General features: G+C 40.9%; 1 protein-coding gene across 1 annotated transcript; it reads right to left on the bottom strand.

The window, feature by feature from the left end:
* Positions 1–19,679: 19,679 nt before the first annotated feature.
* On the bottom strand, positions 19,680–21,194 carry LOC107044654. Its single transcript, XM_015266603.1, has 2 exons — positions 21,175–21,194; positions 19,680–21,054 (listed from the first exon to the last, which is right to left on the bottom strand). The coding sequence occupies exons 1-2, from the start codon at positions 21,192–21,194 to the stop codon at positions 19,680–19,682; spliced, it is 1,395 nt and encodes a 464-aa protein (XP_015122089.1).
* Between the last annotated feature and the right edge of the window lie 262 nt (positions 21,195–21,456).

Here is a 21,456-nt window from a genome sequence, read left to right as displayed (position 1 = left end):
AGGCCCAGTTACAAAAGTCAACACGATTCCGTCTGTCTTGCGCGGACAATGCTTGAGTCAACGTTATGTGATACGGATGGTAGCGGCCAGATCGCAGAATTCTTTGTACTGTGCTCCGTGGTATACCTAAATCTCATTCAATTTCTCTCAAACTGATGTGTTGATTCATGTGAATCATAGCGAGAATGGCAACAGCTCGTGGATCATCAGGATTAATACCTTGTTGTTGTGGTTGTTGTCGTCGAAAAGTTCGTCCTCTCCTACAATTCCTTTCAATGTTCTGAATTACAGCATCTGTGGGATGACGTCGGCGATTAGGATACCGTTCTCGATATATCTGGGCAGCGGCTCGATAGACTCCGCGGCACTCTCCTAATACGAGTAAAATATCGACAATTTCACTCGCTGAATACATCGTGATGTGTTCAATGAAATTACAGGGGATACTAACTCGATTCTGATTGAATTGAAACTGTTTCGAATAGCAGAATCCTCGAGGTAATGGGGAATTGTTTGTTATTGTTTACATTCCATAACTACGGTTGGTAAATGGATTAGCAGAACAATTATCTACGCCAAGACGCGTCAAGGGTGTGTGAATCTTCAGTTTGATAACAGAACTCATTTTCGTCGCATTCTCCGAGTAAAATCGAAGGAGTTCACATGAATGATGAGGTATTTGAAAACTACTTATCAAGGAGAACAAGTTTCATTAGGGTAAAAAATGCGATTGCCATTTAAGAAAAAGCTCCTTGTGCTTGTAGCTTGCAAGTATGATGAACTCTACAACTTATGTCCCTGAAAATTTCCTGTCACTAGCCCCCCTTAGAAGATATTTCGGTGCATTGTTTCAAATAGGACACCCTAACAAAAGTATCGTAAACCTATCAGAATGGCTGACACCTCCTCCTTAACTGAGCTACTATTTCCAGTTTCCTTAACTCCACATCGTACAGCTCCATGTCAATAGTACAGTACTAAATACCTCACTTCTTTTTCTTTTTTATATCGACTCATGACACTTACTATACAAGCACCAATTAATTCCGACGTCATGGGATATAGGTTAAAACAAATTAATTTATCCGTACCGAGGAATGAATTAGATCATTTAATAATTTCAATTATTCGTGCAATGATATCAGCAGTGATGTAGTAAAAGGTCACAAGTCGATCATTCAAATCTCATTAAATATAGAATTATTTGAATATATGATTTTAGAAAAAACTATCAAAAGACCTTTTTCGTAGGTGTAGTCCATACGCCAGGGGCATTTCTGTGTCCATTGAGATTTCCAGAAGATTTGATTATTGGATTCTATGTTTTCGAGGTCGTTGATTGCAAATATGATAACGGATTGTGCGAAATTATGGGCAGCCTCTTTGTTTATAACAATTCAATTGTTTAAAGCGAATGATCGCAGAAATGGTTGACTATAGGGGAAAAAGTTTCAAACAAAAAATGTTCCTTATCAACAAGTGAACATATTTTGTTTTATAACTTTTCGCGGATGCAATTCCAGCAGGCGACGCGCTGGCACTATTGCGCGGCGTCAAAGCGCTTCGGAATATTTTTAAGAAAAATGGCTGAACGTAGAAAAAAATGGTTGCCATAAAAGATGTTCGTTACAAAAAGATACATCAGATCAGTTATTTGACTTTTGCAATTATTTCCAGTAGTTTTCGAGATATTCAATGTTTTAGGGCAATAGCGGGACAATTTCGCATTGCGTTGATCATTAAACCGTAATTATCTCGTTAACTACCAGGAATGGACCTAAATGTCTAATAACTCAAAAGATGCATCATAAAATTAACAACATTAATAGCTCCATTTCCTTTAGCTCCATTAATTCAGAAGATATCCTTGGATATTGAACGTGCAATGCACTCATACCTGACTGTCGCCAAGAATATCTTCTGAACTAATAGAGCTAAAGAAAAAAAGTTCAAATAAAAAATGTTGCTAATTTTATGATGCATTTTTTGAGTTTGTTTAAAACACAGCAATAGTTTCCTATCTAATGGCACCGGGCTCAACGAAAATTCTCGAACGACCTCGGGACCCTTCGGGTTCATAGTCAGATCACGAAGTAAATCACCCATCGAGTTCAGTATCGTATCGTCTCTATCCCTGTACAGTCGAGTATTGTCGCAATCGCTCTATTGAGTACATCACCGAGTACATCACCGTGAGATACTGTTCCGCTCCTAGTAGCGTCTCTATTCGAGTCAATCATCTATTAATTTCGAGTCAATTATCAATTATTTTGAGACTATAATCAAGTGAATTATCAAGAGAATTATCAAGTGCCGAGTAGAGACATTTATCGAATTTAAACTGAGACAAATAAACGAACAGTGTACCCTTATAAAATTTCTAGGCGCGTGGTTTGCGCCACAAATAAAGTACATCACCAGTGGGTTTTTAGTAAATCTCGTGTTCTTAATTTTCACATCTTTTCCAAATCACTTTTCCCCAACCCGCCTAAATTTTTAGCATCAATCTCAAACAAATGGTCCTTCGAGCCGGATTGGGGGCATAATTGCGTGAAAAGTATAAGTGAAAATTCTAGTTGCTAAGGGACGTCTCATGTATAATGGATTTTCGGGGTTTACACGAGCAAACCAACGGAAAGTTTGGAGACAATCAACAGTGCCTTTGTGTCCAGTGTTTATATCTCAAGTTCGGCTAACATGAACACTAGGGAGGTGTTGCCCTCCGATTTCGATGAAACTCATATATGTTGTAGAGGACTCAAAACGAAGCGACATGTATTTTTTTTTTATTGGCGGATACGCAGTTTTAAGGGGGGAAACCAAGGTCAGAAGGTGACCACTTTTGGGGGTGATTTTTCAATTCCACCTATAAGAAGAGAATTTTGTTAAATGTTCATTATGGGAATAAATAGCTCGTGAGGAATTATGAAAATCATAATTGATAGTTCCTGCGGGGGTTGAAATTTGGGGGGTAAACTACCCTTGTAAAGACTTCATTTTTCAAAAAAAAAAACTATGATTCAGAATTTTATGAAACTAACTGCGTTGGATGGAACATGGAAAAATGCGGAATACCTGTTTTTGGTTTTTCCCCAGAACTGGAGTTGTCTAGGGTGAAAAAAATAATTTCCCGGCAACATCATGCACCAAGGTGGTGGGGTTATTTATTCAATTTATCCAACTGATGAATAGCTGGGGAGGAATTATGGAAATCACAATCACTACTCACTCTGAGGTTTCAAATTTGGGGATTAACTACCCTCATGAAAATTGTGTCTTTCAGAAAAAAAAAAAATATTGTCCAAATTTACATAAAACCAATAGTATTCGAAAAAAACATGAAAGAATGCAGCTAGGGGCCGGATAGCCCAGTAGGAAGAGCACCCGATGCAAAAAAAATGCGGAAACTGGTTTTTTATTTTTTTTGCTCGAAACTGGAATTTTCAGAGGCGCAAGTGTGATTTTGTCGAAAACTATGAATTATTCAAAATATATATATGTATATATAGTTTATTAGGGAACATAATTAGTACAGAAATGATATTCATCNTGGAATTTTCAGAGGCGCAAGTTTGATTTTGTCGAAAACTATGAATTATTCAAAATATATATATGTATATATAGTTTATTAGGGAACATAATTAGTACAGAAATGATATTCATCAAAAAAATGGTGTATGCAGAGAGACTTTCTGCATCACAAGCATCCAACTACCGCAACATTAGAACAACCATCAACTTCACATTTTAGATTAGAAGGTTGTCCAAACGCAAAATCGACAGGATGTTCAAATTCCTCTGGTTTTTTAGCGATGTAACCACTCTGGAACCAAGCGTAACGAAATAGGTTTTGATACCTTGGTGATGATAATTGATTATGGACTAAAGATTGCAATTTGATCACATTATTCCGCGCATGCAAATTAATATCATGATTTAAGAGAACAACCGTATCTGAAAAATGACGGACGTAATTTTTCCAAATCCTGAAGCCGTACACATCAAGAGGTTGAATTTTTCCGGTAGTTCCTTTGGGGATTAACATAGTTAATAATTCTTTATTCCGAGTAGTTCCTTTGGGGATTAACATCGTTAATGATTCTTTATTCCTGTTCTATCACTTGAGAGCAATGTCCACTCCATGAATCGATTAACAGTAGACATTTTAGTCCCACGTTTGGAAAGAATACTTCTTCTAGCCAAATTTTAAAGTGCTCTGGAATAGTTGCAATGGGATGAACATTACAATCAGTACAAATAAGTTTGTTACATCTTAAGTTTGAAATATCGTCTTACCAGACGTCAATTTCCCTGACTTTGAAGTCGTTATGTAAACATTAGAAGGTCTGAATAGATTCTTCTGAACCCTTGGACCAAATATTCCGGAAGGTTCCTTGTAAACAATGAAGAGAGGTGACAATAATTTTCCATCTGCTGATATGGGGGGTTGTATGGTATAACTGTGTTTCGTTGATGTTACAGATTGTACAATGCATGAGACTTCTTTAGACCCCTCTTCCGCCAAAGTTCGCCCCGAATGCGTTTCCAATTGGAAACCACTCTGATCAGAATTATAGATGTTTTGCAAGCCATAAATCTCAAAATATGGTTTGATCTGTTGCAGGAATTCGTCCGCTGTTTTTTGTAAATCTTTTTGATTTTCCATTGTTTTACGTGTGACGAATTTAGTAATCTTGCGAGATGTGATGCGATGAGCTCTTTTGAAGTAATGTAGCCACCATGCCGAGGCCTTGAAACGAATATCTTGATATCCAATATCTCGTTGAGCTTGCAGAGCCCATCTTCGTAGGTGGGCATCATGAACAATTAGCCCCGCATCGATAGCATTTTTCATATTTTTCAACGTGTACTCTGATATTCGTTTCAACTTTTCCATATAAGTTCCTCCTTTATTGACTTGATGTGCCCAACGACGTAATTGCTGGACCGATTTCACTCTTTTGAATTTATTGGAAACAGTTTTTATAGACAGATTTTTCTTTGTTTTTGCACTCCTCCAGTATTCGACTTCTTTTTTTATAGTCATAATCTACAAGTTCGTCATCCTCTGAACAACTGTCAGATGATTCTTTATGATGTGGTTGGAATTCTGTATCCCCAATTGGTATCATTTCGATGTCTTTGTATGGCTCTTAGAAATCAAGAGTTGATTCTTTAATAATTTCCACCCCATTATATTCCTCCATAGTTCGTTGCAATATATTCTCGAAATGAGTTGCCAATTCTCGTTCTTCATTAGTCACAGGGGTTTCGCCAAGATTCAGCACTTCAAATGTTGCCATGAGGATCTTAATAACGTTTATAGGATTGAATCTCATGATGGAAAGAATTCGGAATATACGATTAACAAGAGATAGTTTTGCCGTGATGTATTTACGTAAACTGAACGCTGCGCAAAATGGAAGTGAATAATATTCAGGGTTATCAATAATATATGATTACTGCATGATGGATTACCTATTTTTGGATGTAGGTAACGCGTGCACGGCTATTTGTATTTTGTTTGGATTTATTATCGCTTTCAGCAGTGTGTTATCATCACATATATACTATAATAATGAAGTCTCTTAGAACCATTACCCCGCTTCCTCCGACATATGAAAAAAATAAGTTCAATCATTCGTTGAACGATGTGGAAAAATTCCTATTATTTAGCAAATTTTTTTTCGTACTCGTCACTGCTTTTTCTTCAAATATAACCACCCTGTTTCTGTACCTGAAGAAAAAGGAAATTTTGTTCCAGAGAATCTTTTTTTTGATCTATTGTTATCGTTATTCGTTTATCGCCGAATTTTGGAAAAATATCATTTTCACGTGCGGATTATTGAAATTAAAATTGAGGCTTGGGATATCTGGAATACAATTTTATTCTTTCTAAAAAAGGGATACTGTATTATTTCATATCTCTTCCAATGCAATCATTTCCGTGAAAGCCAATAGTTGTTTGATAGAAAAATATTATTTCATGGGGGTAATTACCCCGTCAACTTCAACCCCGAGAGGAACTATTATTGGATATTCTCACGATTTCTCATAAGCTATACATTACCTCAATGGAATGAATAAATAACCCCACCACCTTGGTGGATGATGTTGCCAGGAAATTATTTTTTTCACCCTAGAAAACTCCAGTTCTGGGGAAAAACCAAAAACAGGCATTCTGCATTTTTCCATGTTCCATCCAACGCAGTTGGTTTCATAAAATTCTGAATCATAGTTTTTTTTTTTTAAATGAAGTCTTTACAGGAGTAGTTTACCCTCCAAATTTCAACCCCCGGAGGAACTATCAATTGCGATTTTCATAATTCCTCAGAAGCTATTTATTCCCATAATGAACATTTACGAAAATTCCCTCCTTATAGGTGGAATTGAAAAATCACCCCCAAAAGTGGTCACCTTCTGACCATGGTTTCCCCCCCATCGAAATCGGAGGGGAACACCTCCCTAGTGTTCCTTGTAAGTGTAAAAGGTGACATTTAGACCTTGAGTGAGTGATGTACGACTTCGGAAAACCGCGGTCTCCGTCGGGACTAACCGAGTCCCAAGCTGCGTACGCAACGCCAAGACCTAGCAGTTGGTAACAGAAGATCACCGATAAGTTACCCTGCCTGACAACTGACCGAGTTACCATGGCAGAAACACCTACCGACGTGAAGGTCAGAGACAATCAGCGAGAAGATCAACGCACTGAGGAGATGTGCTACGTAACTGTTCCGATCATTTCAGTTACTGAGTCAACAAATCAAGAGCACTTCAGCGGTAACCCTATGCAGTCTACTCCCATCCTAGACTCTACTCGACAGACGAGCATCAAACGGAAAGTGTCTGACATGGGAGCCATAGGGGAATTATCCACAGTTAAAAATTCCAGATGTAGCAGATCGACTTCAAGGTCAATACCTTAGACGAGATTCATCAAGAGCTGTTGCAATCAGCAGAGAATATCAATGGCCTTACCATCGAAGAATTAGAAGGTCAGGAGAAACTCATCAAAGGAGAATGGAAGGAGCTTCTCAATCTCCAAGAGAAATTCATCGAGAATTTACTTCCGACTTATGAGTATATCACCGAGACTACCTATCAGAGAGCTGCAAAAAGACTCAAATTATTTGAAAAGCATCGGGGCACATAATCCTGACCCTCTATAGGAATCATCAGGAGATTGACAACGTCATCAACGAGCTCAAGGAATCCAGAGAGGCGAGGATTGAGAGATAACTATCATATTACATTTATCAATACTTTGGCAAGTGATACGTATCTCACCGTGTTTCTCCCCTTGGCAATCAATCAACAACAATCTTGACGACGACTGAAGGAATTTACGCCTCCTTCGAGTCGACAGAAGGCTCCCAAAGAACAGCATCAGCAACAGTGAACCTCAATCGATGAGAAAGCTCATCAATCAGAAACAAACAAAAAATGAGACAGCTTATCGGGAGATCCAAAGTCAGCAGTTCAACAATGAGGATAGATTCATCCAATATTTACTTCCAACTCAGAGTACATCATCAAGAGTATCAATAGCAGCGCTGAAAATCCAAAACTTCAGCCATCATCGACCTCAGCATCGAGAGAGGGACTTTTAGAAACCACCAGAAGACAGCAAAATCCACATCAAGTGCAGCCACATCGAAGTTGACGACAACTGAGGGAATACACACCTTCTTCAATTCGACAGAAGGCTCATCAGAAGAAGGAACATCACCAGCAAGTCAGATGCATACTAGGAAGAGGCGCGATCTCCAGAGTATCAATGATCTGCGCTATCAGCAATAATTCAAGTAAGAGCACAGCCACCAAAGAGAGTGTCGATTAGAACCGGAGCTCTAATCGATTAAGCATCAAGGGAATGTTATCAACAACAGAAGAGTCAACACCAAAGAATTCACCAATCTAGAGTATCAACGATCATCAACAGAGTGAGATAACACGGAGAATCCACACACACAGCAGAGACGTAACTGAGCATTACATCCACGGACTGTACCAAAAGAACATCAACAGCAACACTCGGAAAGTCTAAATCCACAGCCTCATGTCAACTTAGCAAGTTGTACGCCGTTTCAAGTCAGACGAAACACATTTCCAGTTCTACAGAGAATTCACCAATAAGAAAGAGGCACTGCGAAACATCAGAAAGACACCAGAATCTCCAGAACCCATTCCAGCGTAGCATCCACCGCATCAGGGGTCCGAGAGACAAGCAATCAGCACGGAACTGAGGGTCACCAGTAATGGCCTCAGCCCGACTGATCATAGAACAAAACGACAGACATCAATAGAAATCCAAAGCAGAGATATCCTACAGAGAAAGGTCGTTATTAGCTCACCCAGGCGCAACACAGCCCGCGCCTGAGAGCCACTCAATAGATACTCAGTAATAGCTAAGGTTCGCTGAGGAAACGAAATCCCGAACCAAGCAATCGGCAAGTTCAAGAGAACAGCAACAAGCAAACATCACCACAGACTGAGAGAATTCAAGACACTCTGAAGTCTTCAGAGAACATCGAAAGAGCATCAGCGCAGTAAGTCTTCAACTCAAAACCCGGGATTGCAGGGGGCAACTGGATGCAGAGGTAAAGTATCATTTTCTCTATTTTATCAATTTGGGAAATGATACGGCCCTCATCCATTGTTTCTTTCCCGAGGTACATCAACACCACCAGAGGAAATCATCAAAGAATTAATCATCCAGTTTGAAGAGCCCATTACCAAAGTGCTCGGATTGTATTGGCATCAATCGTCCGATACATTTCGATTTAAATCGAAGCAGTTTGAGTCAGCAACAATCACCAAGAGAGTAGTAGCATCAGAAATTGCTCAACTGTTTGATTCATTGGAATTCATCGCTCCAGTGATCGCCCGAGGCAAGATAATCATCCAAGATCTGTGGAAATTCAAGCTCCCTTGGGACGAGCCACTTCCAAAGGAGTATGAAAACCAGTGGACGAGCTTCAGAAAGAACCTCAACAAACTGAATCAATTTTCAGTGCCAAGGTGGCTGAGACTCTCATCGGAGATATGCAGCATCCAGATCCACAGGAGCAATGGGCGCAGTGGTATACATTCGCATCAAGCAGATCAACGAGCCAGCATCGACAGAATTGGTATGTGCTAAAACAAAAGTAGCTCCTCTTAAGCGCATGAGCTTTCCTCGACTCGAGCTAATAGCAGCAGTGATGCTAACTCAATTAGTAGTCGCAACTCAGCAGATGCTGGAACTCAACGAAGTGGAAACATATCTATGGTCTGACTCAAGCGTAGCCCTGGCTTCGATCAAGAACCACCCATCAAGATGGTAGGATTTCGTCCAAAATGGAGTCATCAAAATCCAGGAATCCCTTCCAAATGCTATTTGGAGACCCATCAGCGGTAAAGAAAATCCAGCTGACTGTGCATCCTGAAGACTCTCACCAGAAGAACTAGCAGAACATCAGCGATGGTGGTCAGGTACTGAATGGATAAATCAGGAATCTGAAAGCTGGTAATCATCACCAATCGACACTCCAGCAGAAGCATAAATAGAAGCGAGGCTATCTCCATCACATCAGACAACTATCAAAGTCAACGCCTTGGTAGAGCTTCTCAACAGATACTCAACACTATCCAAGGTCCTCCAAGCGACAGCAACCCTGAACCGAGCAATCGACAGGTTCAGGGGACAGCCAGTTCCTCAGGCGCCTGTCTTCTCATCTAGAGAACTCAACGAAGCCAGGCTGTTCTGGGTAAAAATAACACAATATCGATACTTTGCATCTGTTCACAGACTTCTCGAGAGAGAAGTACCATGGAGTTATCCGTTAGCAAAGCTGAGTCCAACGCTAGCCAATGAGAGCATCATCAGGCTAGGTGGTCGCCTCAAAAATTCTCAATTAGACCCTGACGAGATTCATCCAATTATTCTGCCTCGTCAGTCTCATCTCACAACGTTAGTCATCGAAGAAGCTCACCGAAGAACTCTTCATGGAGGGGCTCAACTCACCCTAGCCTACACTCGCCAGAAGTATTGGATCAACGGTGGCAGAGGCATAGTGAGAGCATACATCCTCCGCTGTTCCACCTGCGTTAGACACCGAGAAAGACAGGCCCAGCAGTGAATGGGCCAACTGCCTGCTGTGAGAATATCACCTGCACGAGCTTTTCTCCACACGGGAGTGGACTATGCCGGTCCCTTCCCCATTCTCAAATGGCGACCCACAAATGCCCAACCATCTATTGTTCATATCGCAGTATTTGTGTGTTTCAGTACATCAGCAGTCCATTTAGAGCTCGTTTCCAGGCAAATAACAGAGGTTTTCATCGGAGCTTATAAGAGGTTCACCGAAAGGAGAGGTATCCCCGAGGTTATGTACAGCGACAACGCCGTTACGTTCGTTGGAGCCTCAGGAGTACTCAACAAGCTGTACAATCGAAAGTCCAGAGAGAATCCACAGATCCAAGCTGCCCTTGCTACAAATGGGACTCAATGGAGCTTCTCACCACCGACAGCACCCCATTTCGGAGGCAAGTGGGAAGCAGCTGTTAAATCTACCAAGTATCACCTCAAAAGAATACTTGGGCCGTCAATATTCACCTACGAGGAACTCAACAGTATACTGCTCCAGATAGAGGCCTGCTTAAACTCCAGGCCAATCACGCCAATGTCAGATGATCAATGTTAATGTTTTGTCTGTGTCAACTGTGAGACGGTCAAAATCCAGAAATCAAGAAAGCATCAGAATTTCCAGAAGCCTCTCAAACAACCTATCTACCGCAGAACAGGTCCTGGGAGATATCATCAATCCGAGCTGTGAGTCATATTAAATGGCTCCCGCCCAGAATTATCAATAGTACATCAGCAATGAGCCCTAAATTATCACCAGTACATCAGCAATCAGAAGAAGAAATCTATCGAACAATAAGGAGAAGAAAACTATCGAGAAGACGATCCAGAGCCAATCAATGAGTAACCAGCAAAGGTAAGCAGCAAGGAAGTTCAACGCAGAAATTCATCATCACCGATGATGAATGGCCCCCGAGATGTTTAAAACACAGCAAAAGTTTCCTATCTAATGACACTGGGCTCAACGAAAATTCTCGAACGACCTCGGGACCCTTCGGATTCACGGTCAGATCACGAAGTAAATCACCCATCGAGTTCAGTATCGTATCGTCTCTATCTGTACAGTCGAGTATTGTCGCAATCGCTCTATCGAGTACATCACTGAGTACATCACTGTGAGATGCTGTTAACGCTCCTAGTAGCCTCTCTATTCGAGTCAATCGTCTATTATGTCCGAGTCAATTATCAATCATTTTGAGACTATAATCAAGTGAATTATCAAGAGAATTATCAAGTGCAGTGTAGAGACAATTATCGAATTTAAACTGAGACAATGAAACGAACAGTGTACCCTTATAAAATTTTTAGGCGCGTGGTTTGCAGCACAAATAAAATACATCATCAGTGGGTTTTTAGTAAATCGCGTGTTCTTAATTTTTACACCTTTTCCAAATCACTTTTCCCCAACTCGCCTAAATTTTTAGCATCAATGTCAAACAGAGTTATTAGATATTTCGGTCCATTCCTGATAGTTAACGAGATAATTACGATTTAATGATCAACGCAATGCGAAATTGTCCCGCTATCGCCCCTAAAACATAGAATATCTCGAAAACTACTGGAAATAATTGCAAAAGTCAAGTCACTAATCTGATGTATCTTTTTATAACGAACATCTTTTATTGCAACCATTTTTTTCTCCGTCCAACCATTTTTTTTAAATACTCGGAAGCGCGTTGCCGCTGCGCAATAGTGCCAGTGCGCCGCCCGCTGGACTTGCATCCGCGATATCTCTGCAACCATGATAGCTATGAGAAAAAGTTATAAAACAAAATATGTCCACTTTTCGATAAGGAACATTTTTTATTTCCAACTTTTTCCCCTATTTAAAGAATTAAATTGTTATAAGCAAAGAGACTGCGCACGATTTCGCACAAACGGTTATCATATTTGCAATCAGCGACCTCAAAAACATAGAATCCAATAATCAAATCTTCTGGATATCTCAATGGACACAAAAGTCGCCCCTGGCGTATGGACTAGTGAGAAAAATACTTTTCGTTACGGATATAATAAACTAAGCCATGAAAATGAAATTATGAAAATTGTGCAATGGTGATTTCATGAAGTACAAGATACGTGAAAGAATCCGCTGATATAGGCATTGTCCCTGTGGAGTCGTTAACGTTCAACTATGGAAGCAGCAAGCGATCGACTACTATCTTGAAAACAAACGTAAGAAAAACTTCTTCATTATTTATCTGTTTTTATAATAGATAACGATTTGAATTTCAATATCTATAATTGAGCTTCGTCTCTTACCTTTTTCAATGATGTTCAAGTGTCGAAACGTCGACGTTTGCTCGTTGAGGCCTGATTGGGACTTTGGACATCATCATCTTGTTCACCCATCATCCAAGCCTCTTCATCTAGTGCTGGGGTATTTTCGTTGTTCTCGTTGTCATCTAGTGGCTCATCAATGCGGTCAGTGACTAATGAGTCGAATTCGTCCACTAACAAATCGCCAGCTTCATTGGAGCTCTCAGATGTATCTGAAGAGATGTCGATCATAGCTGAATTGGAACAAGAGTTGCCATGGCATCTTGAGCCATATGCTCGAATACTTGAGTCCAGCTTTTTTGCACCCACAGCGATTTGTGCAGCCTCCTTTGCAGGAACAGAAGTACACTCCAGTAGCTAATTGAATTGATGAAATGAAGGATCTTGGCCGTACAACAGATATTATCGCATGAGCAATACTGTCACGTTTGACGCTTAATTTTTTATTTTTCGTCTTCTTGCCCTTCAGTAAAACTTCATCCAGGAATGTGTGTAGAGTTTCAGGGATATCACTTCTGACATCAGAAAGCATGTCCTCTGGGGCTGGATAAACTGATGAATCGTACACTCGACTTCTGAGGTCTTCATGTATTATGGCTGCTGCAGCACGAACAATTCTCATGCGCTCTTCTGCAGGTGTACTAGCTTTGCTTTCGTAAAAGGCCTTTGCCAAAATCTTATGACCTGTATTCCGAAAACACACAGTTGTCGGTTTTCCAGGATCTTTAACCATCAGAATATCATCCATGTATTTGTTAATCAGTTTCGTTTTCAAAGTTGTTGTGCTTATTTTAACCCCTTATAATTTGTCTATTAATTGGGTGATAAGAAACTGTGAATCATTACTTTCTTCCATATAATTGTAGAGTTTTTCCAAGGCAGCGTCCAAACCTACGAGTTTTCGTCTCCCTGTGGTATTGCCTGAGGGAATATATGTGAAATTGCGATAACAAATATCATGATATCGAGCCTGAACTTCTAATAAATCTGTTGACTCGATTTTTGTTGCGATCATCTGTGATAAGTCGTCATTGCGACGAGCGATGCAGTTTTCAATCTTCTGTTTGAATTGTGCTGTCTTTACGATCCATCCAGGTTTATTTTTCGGAGCCCATAATAATCCACACAAAAAACAATGCACTTCAAAATCAAATTGTTCCTCATCACCTGTTGATGAGCTTGGAGCTTTCCTTGTCTGACCTTGCTTTGTTGCAGCGTAACTGATTCGGCAGTGTTCATGGATTGTAATTTCTGTCAAGTTTTCGATACACTTCCACATATCATCACCTAGGAGTTTGCCCTTGGCGATTAAACTATTGATGGCTTTCTGCTTCACCATTTTGCATTTTCGCCCATCACTTAAACTCTCATCACAAATTACACACACACCCGCATAAGACATCTTGGAAATAAATGTAAAATTCTGAAATATCACAGATGAAAATAAAGTATTTCGAAACTCTCCCAACGGAAAGCAAGCCCGAACTGTATGACACGTGACCAGGTTGAATTTTTCAACAAGAGGGGTCCGAATCGATAAAGAGGTAGCTGCTAGTTCTATTATGTTGTAGAGGCGTGCACGTATAAAATGAGGGGTCACGAGGTATCCAAAGAAACTAGTCTCACGCTAAAAATCTCAAGGTTTCACTTCTAAGTATTTCACTTCTATTCAACACTTAATTTGCAATACTTTGAATATCTTCCTGAATAAATTATTCCTCTTAGACAGTTGAATTGATAATGGTTGAGTTGGAGCGCAGAGGGCTAACTTGGGGGACTGGAGTGGGAAAGGCCCAAGGTGGGTAATTGGCTAGTTTAGGTGACGAATGGCCTTTGGAGGTTGAACTTAGGGAGGTAAGAAGCAGGTATGAACAGGTTTACCTCAAGGTTTTTGAAGTTAAAAGAATCATAATTAAAAAACTGTCATAAAGTCATTAAAAAAATATTGTTAGAAATGGAAGTATTTGGTGGACAATTAAAGAGACATAATTTTCGGATACAGTATTTCTAGAAAAATATTGTGTCTATAACATGTTTCAACAGTATCAGCAAAAAAAAAATTCCCTAATTCAATTTTTATCATTATATTTTCTCCTGTATCTTTGAATCTAACAGAGATACAATAATTTCAATAAAAAGCGTTTACATAGCTCTTGAAATTTTTTATGGAAAAGGTTTCTACAAAAAACTCCGTACCCGTTGATAAATTTTCGATATTCAATGAAAATGCAAACAATTACGCTTGACTCGATTTAATACGCATAGCGCTTCTATGCTTGAGCGGCGCGCGCATACGTGGGGTGAGCCGAGTCGATCAGCTGATACTTAGGGGATGTTGGCGTTGGCATAATTTCAACAATTAATTACGCGAAAGTGAAAAATCGTGGAGTAGTACTTCTCGCTTCAATTTTGTAGAGAATTTTTTCCTCTACAGAAAGATATTTTTTTTATCTCGATCTGATGAACGAGAATCAAACCGTCAGTGATATTAGTAGTAATGCGCTCATTGTCAATGGTTTTTAATTAATTAAAAATATTTCCTGCCAAATTGAGAGATAGGACATTTCGTTATTTTCTTCAGCTTAATTTTCGGAATAAGATCGTATCTTTTTTATCAGTTCGGGAATTATTTGAACCCCAAATACCAGATTGACTGGGCTATTCAGGCATTGCTGAAATCACCGAAAAATCCCCAAGCAACTCCCCTCTTCCGCTTTCGCACACGTCAGAGGCTCAGCGTCGTAGGTCCTATGCTTAAGCTAAGGGGAGGCCCGAAAACTGGTAGATGTGGGGGTGTAGAGACGACCCATTGAACTGACCAAAACCATGATTGGCTCCCTATTTCCCCTTGGGGGTTGTAACTTTGACTTAAGTTTAGTGTAAAAAAATAGCGTAAGAAAAGATTACCAGTTATACGAACACTTCAATCCCAATCTTAGAAAAGAAAACATCTCATGTGAATTAATAGATCCATTGGATAAATGCGCGAACTTGTAATATTTGACAAGAGTGTAAAAACTACAGCGATATTATTCTACAAATATAGAATAACTCTGCATGTAATTAAAATCGGTGTTCTCATTTATTTGAATATTCCCGCACTTATAGAGTAGAGTGCTTTAGCGCTTCGCGGGCAACGGACCCGTTTTGCCGAACTTGTAACGTCCCGACGTTGAATTCCGTAGATGGCACTATTAGTCGGCCATAAAAATCCGCGAGATTCAAATTATGGTTCGGAAATGATTTTTAAAATGATATTTTTTAAATGTAGTATGCTGAGAAGTACGGAAAAGAAAGGACAACGAACAAAGGAAGAAAATAACTCCACAATCGTGAGAAAAACCATGACAGAAAATTGTAAATGTCAAATACTTGAGTTTAAATCCAAATTTATTGCCCTCCAAAACTCGTCACAGAAAAGGCTTTACCTTGAAAAAGCTAAAATTTAGAGAGGAAAGTAAAATTAACAGTCACGGTCCCAAGTCGTAAAATCTCAGTTCTGTTTATTTCGAAAGTTCCTGTGTAGTATGTGTTCGACACGTGTGGGCTCTCCTTTGTTCATTGTATCGCTGAGAGGGCCTAAAACCCTCTGAGGGGAAAACTTGCGACGTCACACGCTCCCAATTCTTCCCTTGGGTTTCACTTTTTCCTTTCCCCTGGGCCAGGTTTGCGTGCGCAACTTGTGGGCTAGTGGGGGTTGTTGGATCCAACCCTAAAAGTTAAGTTTAAGTTTTAGTTAGTCCCACCGTGGCTATTGTTTCGACAACTTTTCGAGCTTCTCTCTTCAATTAGTTTTCATTAAAGTTTACTTAGAGTCTTCATAAGTGTATTGAATGTGTAGTTGACAGTTTAAAGTTTTTCGAGTTCAACATGTTTAATAAATAAAGTGTTCATGTGCTCTCCTAAGCACTGGTCTAATAGATTTATTTCAAAAATGAACCTTCAACCCAATTATTCCGTCACGAACGACTCAACTTCGATGGAGTCCTCATTAGAGGTTTAGCGGCTAACGTATCCACTCTTCAAGTTTGGCGCTCAATATTTCAAAATGCACCACTGTGGTCCTAGTCACATCGACAGGACATAGCAAACGAAAATATAGGGGATTCAAAATTGTACACAACAACGTAACCACACAAGCGATGCTCGGTTAGCTGACTAGCGATTGGGAGTGTTGTGTATAACACTGGTTATACAATCGAGTCCCTAACAATTCCCTAGTGGTGCTTCTATTGCGTGACAAAAATCGACATTACGTTTAAAATTATGTAGAGTCATCATGTAAAACCAAAAATGTATGTAAATACTAAAAATTAGTAAAATAAGTAAAAATTGGATAAAATAATGAAATGGGGAAAATTACAGAGCCAAGCAAACAATTAGGTTTCTAGTACCACTAGCCCTGGAGATCCAAGAACGACGGTACAATGACGGTATAGCGTCGTTGTTGCGTCGTTGATTTTTATTGTCGATTTTGGGGCTAGAAAATGGGGAATGACCCCTAAAAACATGATAAAAGTTGATATATGAAGTATTTATTCATATTGGTGCCGTTAATTGCATTGTTATTTATCAATTAGATGAAATTATTCTTAGTGTTAGGAAGCCAAGGGGAGGGAGTTGCCGAATTTGACTGAACCACCCTCATGATTTGATGAAATAGTAGAAAATGTTAAATAAATAATGAAAATCGCGAAAATTGATCATTTACGAGGGGTTGCAGGGGGAGGTATGATGGTGGAGGGTTGCAAAATTTACTCAAAAATTTATTCAAAAAGCGGAGGGGGTTTCAGAATCTAGCTGAGCCACCCCCATCCCTCCGTTAGCAGGCGTTGATTGAATAAAAAAAATTGTTAAATAAAAAATGAAAATCTCGAAAATTGAGATTTCGCGAGGGGGGCGGGGGGCAGGGGAAGGTACAACGGCGGAGGGTTGCAAATTTTAACCAACTAGGGGAGGGGATTTCAGAATCTATCTGAGCCACCCCCCCATCTCTCCGTTAGCATGCGTTGATTGAATAAAAAATGCAAATCTCGAAAATTGAGACTTTGCGAGGGGGTGGAAGGGAGAGGTACGACGACGGAGGGTTGCAAATTTTATCCAACAAGCGGGGAGGGGCTCCCAAATCTGACTGAACCNGGGGGGGGGGGGGCTCCCAAATCTGACTGAGCCACCCCCATGTGTTTATTTTAAAAAAAGTTTCAAAAAAATCGTAAAAAAATTCTTAAATGAACAAAGAAAATCGCGAAAATTGAGAATTTATGAGGAGCTGGAAGCGTGAGGTATGATGAGGGAGGGTTGCAAATTTTACCCACTAAGGGAAGGGGTTTCCTCAAACTCACTGAGCCACTCCCATCTCTCTGTTCGCATGCGTTATTCAAATAACATTGGAAATTTTTGAATAATAAATAAAAATCTTTGTTAATTGAAATTTCATGAGAAGGTGGAAGGGGGAGCTATGATGGCGAAGGGTTGCAAATTTTACCCAATAGGAGGAGGGGTTTCCAGAATCTATCTGAGCTACCCCTCATCTCTCTGTTTGCATGGATTAATTACATAACTAAAAAAGTTCTTGAATAACGAATGAAAATTTCGTGGAAGGAGGAGGTACGACGACGGAATGTTGCCAATTTCACCCAACAAGGAGACGGGGTTCCCCAATCTGACTGAGCCACCCTCATGCGTAGATTTAAAAAATTGTATAAAAAAAATAAACATTGAAAATCGCGGCAATTGAGATTTTGCGAGGGGATGGAAGTGGGAGGTGCGATGGCGGAGGGTTGCAAATTTTACCCAACAAGTGGAGGGGGTTTCAGAACCTTTCTGAGCCACCCCCATCCCTCCGTTCCCATGCGTGGATTGAATAAAAAAAATATATCAGGGCCGCGAGGGAGGAGGAGGGTTCAACCCTAACACTTTCTGATCTTCATATTCGGGCTCTTACAATCTGACCCTTAGATTTTGATCCTTCTGATCCTCATGTTTTTACCCATACCTTTTGACTCCTAGATTTTTATCCTCAATTCCTCTTCATTCAATGTTAGAAATTGTGAATTAAGGAAAATATACACATACATATAATAAGACTAGAACGAATAAATTTAAATTAATCTAATCATGAAGACAGAATCAGGAAGGAAATAAAATAAAATGAAATGGTATCCATTAATCTAGCGATGGGCGCGAAGCGAAGCCCATTCGATAGTATTACAATCTAGGGGTAAAAATGTAAGGATCACAAGGGGAAAAATTAATTGTTTACTGAATTATTAACTCAATAAGCCATTCATTTAATTCTTAAGCAAATTTATCTATCGACAAATTAATGAATGACTTAATTTATCGATTCATCAGTATAGTTTCTGTTTCGACGAGAGTTAAACAAAAAAACGATGGAGAGCCGGGATTCGGGAAAGGGTTGAGAAGTTCATAAATAATAACAACGTCACTGTGCGCGTGGGTAGAGTCACAATAAAAATCTATATTTCTCACAAAATATATATAAAGCTCGAAAAATATTCGCGTCACAATGACAACTAATCGTTACCAATTAGTTTGAAATGAATAAGAGCGTTCACACGGTGGAGATATTCACAATAATTCACGATTAAATCGCGGAGATAAAATATGCGGTGAACACTTGTCGCCATGCGATTAGAGAAGCAGGCGGAAATGACGAGATGGGTCAAGTGTTGCGGCAGGTGTCGTCGGTCTCAATTAACCCAGGTCCGTGTCTAGGAGGTGCTGCCGCTCGTGGTCAGCGGACCAACCTGCCGTGACATTAGGCTGGAGCATCAACATTCTCCCCCCGTCAGCAACTTGTTGGTGACCAGATTCCCGAGAATGCCATGATAGAGCCTGAAACACTAAACGGAGAATATCAACAATGTCAACAGGGACCAGCATCAGAATCAGCTGGTAGAGATTGGTAACGGAACCAGCTTGGAGATCGGCGGAGTCAATGTCGTCGTTGCTGTCCTGATGGCCACAACTCTGGAGAGACCATCCTTCCCAGGGTATACAGCTGTGACTCGAGCTAGAGGTCACTTCGCTGGCGGGAATCTCTCATCGGAGAGCAGAACCCCAGAGCTGATGCAAATGTCGTTGGACGAATGATGCCACTTGGAGATGGACTGAAGCTGCTGCAGGTATCCTGTAGACCACTGCTTTCAGAAATACTGCAGCCTCTGCTGAATCAGTTGCCATCTTGAGAGCCGTCCAACGTTGAGATGGTCCAGTGAAGATTCCGGTAGAGCTATTGGAGCTTCTCCAATCAAAAAATGCCCCAGAGTGAGACACAACACGTCGTCGGGATCTTCAGAGAGAGTCTGTAGAGGTCTGAAGTTGAGCACAGCTTCAATTTGGGTAAACAGCGTAGTTCCTCGAACGTCAGTATAGTGTCCCGAATCGTTCGAGAGAGATGATACTTCACTGATTTTACCGCTGCTTCCCATTTTCCTCCAAAATGAGGGGCCCCAGGTGGATTGAAGGACCACCGAGTGCCGTCCTTCAGGCAGAATGCTGAGAGATGCTGGAACTCCTTTGATCCAGCTGAGAACAACCTCTTCAGCTCCTTGTCAGCACCGATGAAGTTCGTACCACAATCACTGAAGAGGTTCCTGCAACGACCTCGATGACTCACGAATCTCCGGTAGGAAGCAATGAACCCATCAACAGAGTAGTTGGTGACAGCTTCCAGACGAAGTGCTGACGTGGCCATGCAAACGAAGATCACTAACCAACCCTTTTGGGTTTTATGACCACGCCCCTTCCACGTCTTGATGGACACTGGTCCAGCATAATCTACACCAGTATTAGAGAATGGACGTCCTGGAGATAGACGTGCCGGTGGAAGCTGACCCATCAGTTGCTGAGCACGTACTCCACGTTGGCGCGCACATTCCACACACTTGAGAATGAAGGATCTTACTGGCGCTCTTCCTCCAATAATCCAGTAAGACCTCCTGACGCATGTCAACGTGAGTTGAGTTTCACCATGCAACGTTCGCTGATGAGAGTCCCTAATGAGAAGTTCAGCTAGCTCAGAATCTTTAGGGACGATCGCTTGATGTTTACTCTCTGGGTGCAGGTTAGAGAACTTCAATCTCCCGCCCACTCGGAGAATAACTTGATGGTCTATGAAGGCAGTCAGTTTGGTCAACGGATGAGATCTCCCAAGTTGTTGACCACGATAGATGATGCTGCACTCCGATTGTAGATAATGAGCCTGAGTGGCTCTGACCCAACACAGCCTAGCTGCCTCGATGCCATCACGACTGAGTGGATCCACGAGAGTTTCACCTGGTTTCCTCCTCATCCGAGCAACAAAACGTTGACAAATTGCTGTTATGCGCAGCAATTTGTAGAGAGAGGAGTACTTGGTGATGAGATCCCAGAGAGTAGAGTCTGTTGAGACAGTAAATATTAATCCGGGCTTCTCTTCCAGATTCGCTGACGGGTCTAGTTTTGCATTCTCTTTCGGCCACTGAGAGGAGGCAAATTGTAACCACTTCGGACCCGCCCACCACAACTTATGAGCATCGAGTTGAGCCACAGTAATGCCCCGAGAAGCACAATCAGCGGGATTCTCCTTAGCGCTGATGTATCTCCACTTTGCTTCTTGTACCAGTTCCTGTATGCTGGCTACCCTGTTATGCACATATTCCTTCCACCGGGAGGGATAAGAGCTGATTCAAGCCAGGGTAACAGCTGAGTCTGTCCACAGAAACACAGGAGCATTATCAAGGTTGAGTTGATCACGCACATACCTTGTGAGTTTCGCCAGCATGACTGCGGCGTTGAGCTCAAGTCTCGGGATGGTGAGTTGCTTAAGAGGAGCCACCTTTTAGCAGTAGCTAAAGAGATACACCATCCGAGCTTGTCATCTTCACATATACAACTGCCGCCATCGCTGTTTGCGATGCGTCTGAGAACCCGTGTATTTCCACCAGAGCATCCTTCTTCACTCCGAGTCAACGAGGAATAGAGATATTTTCGACCTGAGACAGCTCCTTACGGAACTGGGTCCACTTATCCGAGATTTGTGGTGA

The sequence above is a fragment of the Diachasma alloeum genome, unplaced genomic scaffold (genome assembly GCF_001412515.2).
Source record: "Diachasma alloeum isolate Michigan unplaced genomic scaffold, Dall2.0 Dall_scaffold_00781, whole genome shotgun sequence".
Taxonomy (NCBI): domain Eukaryota; kingdom Metazoa; phylum Arthropoda; class Insecta; order Hymenoptera; family Braconidae; genus Diachasma; species Diachasma alloeum.
Note: the sequence above shows the minus strand (reverse complement) of the source record. Positions and strands in the feature narration are given on the sequence as shown.

Bases quoted from the DNA above. Each gene is read 5' to 3' on its own strand.
- LOC107044654 (XM_015266603.1), bottom strand. From the start codon at position 21,194: ATGCTGGCGAAACTCACAAG. The intron at 21,055-21,174 runs GTATGTGCGTGA...TGTGCATAACAG, and splicing joins ATGCTGGCGAAACTCACAAG to GGTAGCCAGCATACAGGAAC.